This window comes from Pyxicephalus adspersus, chromosome 4 (genome assembly GCF_032062135.1).
Source record: "Pyxicephalus adspersus chromosome 4, UCB_Pads_2.0, whole genome shotgun sequence".
NCBI classification, from domain to species: Eukaryota; Metazoa; Chordata; class Amphibia; order Anura; family Pyxicephalidae; genus Pyxicephalus; species Pyxicephalus adspersus.
Genome location: NC_092861.1, coordinates 109279381 through 109290273, shown reverse-complemented (window position 1 = coordinate 109290273; position 10893 = coordinate 109279381). Strand labels below are relative to the sequence as shown.

Sequence of the window (10893 nt, the reverse complement as noted above, 5' to 3'; positions counted from 1 at the left end):
CTTCTTTGTTTTAGCCATGAAACTATTCTCTGCCTATGTCCTTGTAAGGGATGAGAGGGTTATGACTCAGACAGAAGCTATGGTGTCACTTATGCAGAGTCAATAATAAAGATTAAAATATATATGAAGGTGATACAAGTAACAGATGTATGAGGTACTCATATCGAAATATTACCAGCTATTCAACTATACAAAGGTGAATGACCGGGAAAATGATCAGATTTATCAGATATTAATCTTTTTATTTGGTTACACCTGGAAATCAGCCCCCACTCTTTGCCTAATTAATGGCACCTCAAAGTTTTAAGCCACCAAAAGAAGGGAGGGCTCCTTTTACCTAAAGTTAAGCCTACCTAAACTCAACATTTTCACTTTACATAAACTGAAAAATGGTATTAATTTTTAATTTTTTTTTTTAAGTGCAACACCCTTTTTAAAAAAAAAATAAAAAAAGCATTCAGAGCCTTCCAGGATATCTAGGTCACATGCACCCCTGGAGGCTCTGGGTGCTCCTTCTGCGCATGCTCTAATCTTGGACATGCGCAGAAGGGGCATCTTTTCTATTCAGGGAAAGAGATTCTGATCTCATGCAAGTGCAGTGAGATCGGCTCTCTTTTTTTCCTCCTTTACAGCGGGCTATATCACTCGATCTCACACCTGCACAGGCCAGATAGGATGATGGGCCAAGAAGACTGAGGAAGAAGAAGGAAGTGAAGAATGAAGATGGTGGCACTGGCATTTCCTCAGTGCCGGAACGAAGAGGAATTCCAGGAAGACGTGGGACTGGATCGCGGGAAGGGCCAGCATCATCGAGGGATTTTTTTTTTTTTTCGGTTTAGTTTCGCTTTAAGGTTATTGTGGGTCAAAGTGAAAGGAGAGGTATCAATTGGGCAAAGCATTAAAATTGTTGATCAATGTGCCCATCAAGCAACAATAGGGAAGGTCCTATTATCTAATAGTTTTGCATTACATTTAATATACACCTATTCATCACTTAGCAAGTTACCTGTTTAGCACCGGCTTGCACATATGATAGGCTCTCTGACGGGTACACAGAATAGCAGTGCTACTTCTCCCTTTTTTTCTTCTCAAGAATGTCCTTTGTAGCGATCCTACTCGATCAGGCTCTGCAGGCTTTGGTGTATCTGTCACTTGTGCAGGATGCACACACAGCTCTGCAGACTGGCTTTTTACTATTCACTTTGCATAACAAATCTGTTAGAAATATTGACCAGTGTGGGTAGCACTAGACACATGTTAGGGATTTTTATTTAATCAAACTAGACCTTCATAGAGCTCATTTACAATTAAGCAATGCTCAGGCCTGCATCTGGAGCCCTGCTTTTTATGCATCACGTTACGCTGTACATACAATGAAAAACTCATTACTTAGGGAATGTGCATAGCCGTTGAGACTTCCAATCAAGAGGTGAGTTGTCAGTCGCTGGAGAACTGCTGTCTCCACTGCCTGTGTGAACTAGTCCTTAGTGTGTCATCAGCAAAGGGGGACTTACATTTAAAATCAATCTATCAAAAGCAGCCACCATGTAAACACTATAATCTTAAAATGTAACTATTGGCAAATCATCAAATACCAGTCTGTCAGTAGCACTACCCTTGTAGCAAAATTTTATTACATGTTTATCCTGCCAACATATATGTTATATTTTCATTTTCTGTAAACCCATGACAACGCATAAATTCTGCAGTAAAATCACATTGCAGAGGTGTCACCCTATGTGCAAGGTGGCCTTAAAGCTATGCACATGCATCATCAGATGTTTACAGCTATCCCCTGGCAGTGTTAATCAGTCTGTCTTGATGCATTGATGAATGACTACGGTACTATCCTATGAAGGAGAGAACAGTGGGGTGTCACTTGTTTTTCTCCCTCCTCCACTGAACAAAACAGTGCTGTGTATGCAGCATTCATTTGTTCATCTGTTACTGGAAATTATCACAAAAGATTTATTCCAGTGAATGTACAAACCTTTAGATTAACAATCTTCAAGGTTATCTAAAACCTACACACCATTTCATATAGTATATTGTACCAGTTCTCAGATGTAGTAGCTGCACTTATATTTTTTTCAGGGTAAGAACAATTTATTCAAGTACAGAAAATACCTGTTGATCTTGCCAGAAATGCAATGTCCTTTTTCTGTGAGCAAATCGGCCGACCTGTCTACAACCTATATACTCCGGTACAGTTGTCAGTACAATTTTTTTTTTTTACACAGGGAACCTTAAAATAACTTCCAGGTCTTCAGGGAATCCCTACTGTAATATCTATATCCAAGTTTAAAGTTTTCTTGAAAGCTGACTTTCTTAAAAGGAAACTATCCAATTAATCTATGGGCTGGTTAGAACACTTATTCATGATTATAATATTAATTTTGCAAAAAAAGTGTATCAGACATGCTCAAAATGTCTACTAATTCACTTTAACCAAAGATGGTGGTTGGATGATATTAGCGTGCTGGTTTTTTTCAGAGCATTTTATTGCTCTTAGAAGAACTCCCTGACACAAGACTTATCCGGATTAGGTATCCCTGGCTGATCACTAATAAGATGAGTGCTTTTTCTGAGATGTGTTGGTCAGGTATCTGAGTAGTATCCAAGCATGTTTGCAATGGTTTCCTGTTCCAGACTCTGAGGATTTAAATGGTTGTTGATCATCTGTAGACATCATAAAAGAATTTATGTTAAAACTGTCAAATGTCCATGTTGACACATAACACATACAACTATTATTTCTAATGTATAATCTGCAATTCAACCAACAAAACTAATCAAAAATCCTAATCAAAGGGTTAAATTGGAAATATGTAAGTATTAACATTCAAAGGTACAGAGGAAAATAACATGAGTGCATGGTGATTTTACTGTAGATGCTTTCCTAAACATTAAGACGGATAAGATTAAATCTCTGTGACACTTCTGTAGCCATACCATAAAAACCTGTTGTCTTGCATAGTACCATAATAGCTTACTAACCTGTATGTAAATATCCATAACATAGATTTTAAAGTCGTAACACATTTTTTCTTCTGTTATTATTTAGGTAGTGGTATTTGGATGAGATCTTGAAGTCTTAAGAATGAGTACTTCACATACAGCCATCGCTCCACTGACGCCTTGCATGGAAGGCTTGCCTCCACTGCCAAAGAGCCTTAGTGGTCTGCTCAATTCAAGTGGAGGTTCTGGGTGGCGAGACCTGGAGAGGGTCTATGCGCAGAAATCCCGTATTCAGGATGACTTAAGTCGTGGCGGCTCTAGCGGCGGCTCAGATGCAATACCAAAGCCTCCCAACCTTGATGCTGCATTGGCACTGCTTAGGAAAGAGATGGTAAGTTTCCTTTTTTTCTGTTTTTTAAAATCTTTCGATTCAAAGTCTCAAATAATGCTTGAAATAAAAGACAACACACTTACATTCTATTTAGTGGATTTGCTGTTTATATTAGAGCTTTAGGCTGTTAGACTGCTTTGTACCCTTCCAAGTAAATATTGGGAGGCTATTTATTGGTATTTGCAAACAGTTTGGCTTCTCATCAGATGCAGTGGCAGGCAGGCAGGCATATGCTAACAAAAGTGCCCCAGTTCAGCTGGTCTTACTGTGCCCACTAATGACTGTTTGTAATTTATGACTCTTAAGTAAGCTTAGCAAGTATTACTGTAAGAAGGTTTATTAGCAAGGTATTGCTTGACATTGTCAGCCATAGCAGCTTGCTATTGCAGAGAAGACCTGTTAACTTCAACTTTTGAAAATGGCAGGGGAAGGTCATGCAGTGCATCTTCCGCTTCACCCTATTCTGTGCATTAGGTGCTAAAGTTATGTTGGAAACATTTTTAAAATTTTCGACAAGGTTGACTAAGTCTATTTTCCTCATATTAGTAGCTTAGAATCCTACAATGAAGTGCTAAAATTAAAATGTACCCAGCAGTTAGAGGCACAAAAAATTATACATTTGTTGTTGTATATTTAATGTGCTGATTCTGAAAAAAATCTATTTAGCTGTGGAGTCAATATAATAGTTTACTCTTGAAGCTAATCTCTGGGCATATAATAACTCCACACACTCCTCTCTAATCCACCCTGGACACTTAAGCTTTGTACACATGTCGTTCATGGATCAGACCTGCAATACAGGTGAAGGGGTAAGAGTGGGGTGCTGCTCGTTCATTCTCTCCCCTCTCCATAGAGCAGAATGGCGCTGTGTGCACGGCCGTCGTTCTTGCATCTTTTAGTCTTTTGTTGTTGGAAAGGATCGTGAAAGATCATTTTCAACAACAAAAGTCTAACTTGTGTACGTCTGAAGCAAAATATATATTCCTAAAGTCCGCGGTCCTGATGAGGGGACCACTAATTCAGGACTGCAGACGTTTAATATTTGTCACTAGAAACAATCTTTCCTTGATCGTTTCCAGCGACAAAAAGTGACAGATGAGTGAGCAATGTACACATAGCGCTGTTCAGTTCTATAGGTTCGGGGGGGAAGGCGAACAAATGACACCTCGCTCTTATCCACTGACTTTTATTGCGGACGTTCACAGTCGGTGATTCATTGATTTGACGTATCAGGCAAGAACCATCTGACATGTGTACATAGCCTAACCTTCAAAAAGAGAAATACACGTTTTGTAAGATCAGAGGTCAGGTGATTGATTTGGCAATCAAAGAATATTCCACTTCCTTGCCTGCAAAATTCTTGAATTATTTTCGCAGTATGTAATGGGCAATTGTCCATCTGTATTGAAAAGCTCTGTTCTTTTCTTTGGCCAGCAATTTGCTTTGCTGAGCAGTTGGTATAACATTTTTTTCCTCCAGAATCCATTCTGGTGTTTCTGACAGCAATCATATAAATAATAACTATTCTCAATGTGCCATAACAGGAACAAATCTGTATCTGCCACTCCTCAGTTAACTCATAATTTGGCTTCTAGACAAATACCAGATATTCATATCGATTATGGGGTTTAATCTTTGACTCTACAGTATCATTGTCTGGACACAGCTGTAAACTGCTTCTTGCCTAAGACTGCATACACACATGCAATATTTGTGGTTGGAAAGGATTTTTCACGGTCCTTTCCAACGACTGCACAATACATGAACGAGTGCTGTACATACAGCACTGCGCTGCTCTGTGGAAAGGGAGGAGGAGAATGACGGAGCGGCACCCCGCTGTGCTTTTTCCTCCTTCACATCCGTTAAGACTGTTTGTAGTCTGGCATTGTACATACACCAGATTCTCGTCCGATATCGGCCGAGAACCATTGGACGTGTGTACGTAGCCTAACTGACCTATATCTTTGTCTTTGCATATCAATGTGCTTGTTTGTTGTGAGTTTATTCACTCAGCTTGTGATTTTTATTATCTATGTATGTGTTTTTATATAAGTGTGTTTTCTTTACTGCCTTTTTTTCCTTTATAGCTGTCCTTTTAACATAGGAATAAATAGTATGCTAAAAGTAATGTTTCATTACACAGCAGTCATAATTACAGACCCTGACACTTTCTATATAGGTAATACACTGGAAAACAAACACACAATGGCATCCTTTGTATGTGTCTGTGGTAGGATAAATGGCACATTTTCTCAGCATAAATTCTGTATATATTTAGGACACAGGCATTGTAAAAGTTAAGTGAGGCGCTTTCTGTGAAACTGGAGGATATCCGTAGAATTTATGACCTAATTGTTTTCCTATTCAGAAGGATAAATACTAGGATATGCCCTCCTCTTGTCAATATTTTTTCAAGCCTCACTATATTGTTCACAGATGAATAGTAAAGGACACCTAAAAACATGTGTTAATATAAAAGGATTTTTAATTTTTCTGAGCAATAAATCTGCAAACATAGTAGTTTGACAGATGTGTTTTATGGAAGACAGCACATTCCTGGTAAATTACTTATCTACATGCAAAGTCAGTGACACAAGTATTCAAGTCATTAGATTTACATAACAGCCGGGCAACTAGTGCTTGAAATGAGCAAAACTGAAATAAGAAGTATGTAGCTGGGTCACATTAAAAAATTATAGTTTCCTATTAAATGTACAGCGCTGCGTAATATGTTGGCATTATATGAATACTGTTTTTTTAAATTAATTATTTATAACAATATATTCCTATACTGGAATCAACCATGCTATATGAAGTGTGCTGTAGTGACTCCCAAATGTGTTGTTTTATTAAGAAGTGATGGGGATAGTGCATCAGAATAGATACTCCTAAACTTGCACACCCCAATAATTATGAATATTTAGATGACTCGGGATGCATGTGCATGGTAGTTCTGCAGCAGAAAATCCATCAGCAAGCGGAATAACAGCTGCATTGTAAATATCCATATTTATGATGATAGGGATTCTGTTGTTGGATGGACAGAGAGCAATCTGTCCCCATTAAGTGTTTTTTGACATTTTGTGGATTGAATAATGGACCAATTGTTACATGGAGCTGCGCATGATCTAGTGGTAATGGCTCTGGTTGACACTAATGATAAAATTAGAGGAACATGGAATGTCCTGAAGTATTTTAGAGATGATGGATGTCTTAATGAAAACCTAAATCTAGGTTCTCCTGATTTTCAGAAATAATGCAGCCACCTTTATGAAAAAAATATATTCTATTCTATTTTATTTATAAAGGTATAAAATAGGTAGAATAAAATATAAGGAGGAGAAACAGACTTGTTGCTATAACATGATTGGTTTATTAAAATGAACACATCTTCGCCCTTATTTACTAAACTGAGTCTGCATTCTCTTTGCAATCTAAATAGTCTCTATTTTAGTAAGGCTTCAGGAACACCCTGAACATGCTTTGTGTCAGCAAATAAACTGGTTCTATTGTGTGATTTGATATTTATATCTTTTCAGATGGCAGTACCCTTCTGAGTAATGTTTTAGGAAAAAATTGGTTAGTACCATAATAACCTTAGTGCCTTCTGTTGTCACATATGGGCACTGTTTTCAAGATGAACTTTGTGATCCTCTCGTTCGATAATCCAGCATCTGCACCACCGTCCTCTGACACGTCTGTAATCTGTTCTGCTCAATCACTAGGTGCTACCGATTGTTTCCCATGAAGGAGGGCATGGAGGGGTTTCACCTACTCGTTGTCCTCTTTTCATAGAACATACAGCCTTCATTCATTCCTACTATCAATGGGAATGATCTTGAACAGACATCTCCTGAGACCTTTATTGGAAATGTGTACATAACTTCAGTCTTGGTACCAGAGGTCACCTTCATAGGTGTGGAGTTAATGCCTAGATTAGCCAAAGCTGTTTTTGGAGCAAAAGTGGGCCTACACAATATAAGCAGGTGGTTTTATTGTTTTGGCTGATAAGCCTATTTTAAGTGTACATTTGGCTGTTTGCCTAGCATTCCAATGTTGTTTGTGTATGTAGGATACAGCCTTGCTGTGAAAGTAGAATTTCTCTGCTTTTGTCTATCAGCATGAGTCCTGCAGGCCAAACATAGTTTTTAATCTTTCAAGCACACACAAAACATAAATATTTAAGCATTCATTTGGTGGATAAACTAAATAATTTATTCTTTGCATGGCCATCACGTTCATTATTTATGTGATTGGAGAATTATTGTATAAGCCTATGTACTTATTACTATATAAGAGCTTTTCTGTTTTTGTGTTTATTAGGTTGGGCTAAGACAACTCGACATGTCTCTCCTGTGCCAGCTATATTCACTTTATGAATCAATTCAAGAATATAAAGGTGCTTGTCAGGCTGCTTCCAGTGCAGAATGTTCCTATGCTATGGAAAACGGCTATTTTGATGAGGAAGAAGAATACTACCAGGAAGCCAGTGCCCTCCATAAAGGTGGCAGAGAAGACTCTGAAGGAAACCTTGTTTTGACTGTACCTTCCCTTTCCAATGAGGATTGGATACTAGAGAACATTTAACCAAGAAGCTGGACATTCCCACCTTGCTTATAGAAGGGGGTTTGTTAACCACAACATAAACCTTTTCAGACCTGCTTCTAAAGAGTGCTGTGTTTCTGCTCACCATTGTGGGCAATACCGTTGCTATAAGCAACTCAAAAGAAACTTTAAAGTGCCTTTGACATCCAAAAGCACTTTTGATAACAGACTAGACAAAGAGCATATAAAGTGTTATATTGGTGACTCAAAGTAATAATAGTTTAATCATACAGGCTTCCATCATCTGCCTTAAATCACCTATTAAGCAATGGTGTATGCCATTATTTCTTACATACGCCAAGGGAATGTTTAATTATTTCATACAATGCATTGGTAATGTCATCAGTGAATGTTCAGACATATCAGTCACACAGTGAAATCCCAGGCTAGTTATTACTTATCAGCGCAGGTTCCTTATGCACTGACGTTCTAAATTGAGTATAATTACCTGGGAGGTGGTTACTTTTAATACTTTTAGTCCTCACCTTTCACGTGTGTGTGTATAGCCATTTTATAATACAGCACTATATTATAGCTAATTATATATTCCTAGATTTAAATAATCGTGGAGGAGGTGGCTTTAGCAAATACAGACAAACGCTATACAAAATACAAATTCATTCAACCAAATTTTAGGTTAATAGTTTCATTATTAATAAATAGCTGCTGGATACATAATCTAGAAGAGATAATGGTATTCTATATTTTATTTTAATTTTTTGTCTGTGGAGAAGGCATTACATCCAGTGCACAAAAGTAACAGTAAAGTAGTGGACCCTCACCTTCTTTTGGCTTCTTATTGCCCTAATTATAAAATTTTCACAGATAATGCCATTGTATCTTTTTCACAGATAATGCCATTGTATCTTTTACACAGATAATGTCATTGTATCTAACACCCACACATTTTATCACCCACACAATGTGACTGAAAGGATTGCAGTCCATACCTGTACAGGTGTTTGCAGTGAGATGAGATATAATAGGATAGTTCTGCCATTAAAGAAGACAAATGTCTTTTTTTAAATAAATGCAGGGTTTTAAAGCAAATATGATTTGTCCCTGTTCTCCTTTTTAATAGGAGTGCTGTTTATATACATACAGGCATCTCTGTATTATATATATGTAATAATAATAATGCTATCATCCAATGCATCAGTGTAATAAAACTGCTCAGACTGAACAGGGAGAGCATTGACTGTATCATGCTCAGTTCAAGCCTTTACGATGATTCTTGGACCAGAAACAGTGTCCATACACAGGGAACACACTCAGATTACTTTATCTGTAGGGATTCATAGGATAACTAAAAGTTTGTGCTTCAGGAACTTTCTATTACTTCCCTAATAGGCATTTTTGGCAAGCTGCTTAGTACAGGGGGGCAAATATTTACAGAAATTAATAATCCTAATGCAAGTGTCAGCGTCTGTCAATCTCTCCTTAATGAAATGAAATCTCTGTGAGAAATCCAGAAGATGCTATTGCTGGCTTCTTTTTGAGAATGAGAGTAGCTGGGCTTAGTGTAACCCTCATTAATACTTTGAGTTATTGACCTGGCAAGTATATGCAGAAAAGTAAGATCCTCCAATATTTTTACTTGTTCTTGAAAAGGACCAGACAGGCCAACATTTTCAGAAAAAAAGGTTGACTGTTACAGCTTTCATGCCTCTCTCATGATAGATTTCCTTTAAACCAAGATGAAAACCAAACTGCAATACTGACGTGTGTGAACAAGCCTTTCCAAACACAAAATTATTTCAGGGTGCATTCTTGCAGCATTGTCTCTGAAACATAGCACAAGTCACTTGCCTTTTCTTACTTTATTATTATTATTTTTTTTTTATTCCTGCCTTTTACATGAACCTAACATAAGCACCATTAGGCTCAAGCACTGTTACCCACACAAATCTCATTAAATTGTAACTTCGTACACACAGAATGTGTTCACCTCCCTTTTTTCTTTGGGTTTTACATAATTTTATTTTGACCAGTATTTAATGCTTTGACACTTTATTGTATATGCTGCTTGCTTTTTTCTTTTTTTTAATGCACTTTCTTGTGTTGTGTGTTGGTTCTACACTTAGCTTGCAGATCCACATATCGGTCCGTTAAAAAAAAAAAGACAAATACAATACATATAATACAAGTTTAAAATACTCAGAAATGCAAAAAATAAGTATATTATTGAGCCTAACTTGTACAAGTTGAACATTTGTCTTTATGTTTTTTTGTATCCTTAAACATTTCTTTGCTATCATTTATGAAAAAGAATTGCTTATTGTTTTTTATGTTGATCATGTGTATATTTATTTAGGAATAAACAGTCATACATTTTTTCTCTAATAAAAAGGATGCATACTCAACTCTGTATGTTTTCTATAGTTTTTAATACTATATTACTATTCAGAATACTTGTCAAATATGTCTCTTTTTACACAACCTAAAATTCTAACTCTTTTGGTTGAGAAATCCCATAATCAATGTGAGCTCCAGTATACATTACCTATCCTTCTTCTATAGTTATGCATTTTATTCCAGATTGCTGGGGGTTCCTTGAGCAAAACTGACCTGGGAGGCACAAATGATACATTTGTGCCTCCCAGGTCAGTTTAGGTGATACCAATAATCTTTTTGGCCATCTGTGAGGGTGACATTCTTCCCACTGTGCACCACACTAATGTACTGTGAGATGTGGACATAGTAATTATTGCTGGGGTTCCCTGAAAAACTGATTTGTTTTTTGTTTTCAGGAGCCCAGCCCTTTACGCATATTGCTGTCTGTCATTAACATATTCCAATGTATAGTAAAAGGTTCCTGACTGATTCCATTATGTACATATTCCAGTATGATCTGACCAGTTCTTTATTGTTGCTGTCACCTTAAGATCCGCATGTTTATGCCATTGTGTTCATACAGTTCATCCACTCTGGGTCCATAT

The 10893-nt window shown here is 37.2% G+C and overlaps 1 protein-coding gene across 1 annotated transcript in view; it reads left to right on the top strand.

Moving 5' to 3' along the window:
- Nucleotides 1–10317, top strand: part of FAM89A (family with sequence similarity 89 member A) — a 12948-nt gene extending 2631 nt beyond the window's left edge. Inside the window, exons 2-3 of the mRNA XM_072409269.1 lie at nucleotides 3065–3349; nucleotides 7673–10317. Of these exons, the coding sequence (XP_072265370.1) occupies nucleotides 3101–3349; nucleotides 7673–7936 (513 nt within the window). The 5' untranslated portion in view covers nucleotides 3065–3100 and the 3' untranslated portion in view covers nucleotides 7937–10317. The remainder of the gene's footprint in view (nucleotides 1–3064; nucleotides 3350–7672) is intronic.
- Nucleotides 10318–10893: the final 576 nt, after the last annotated feature.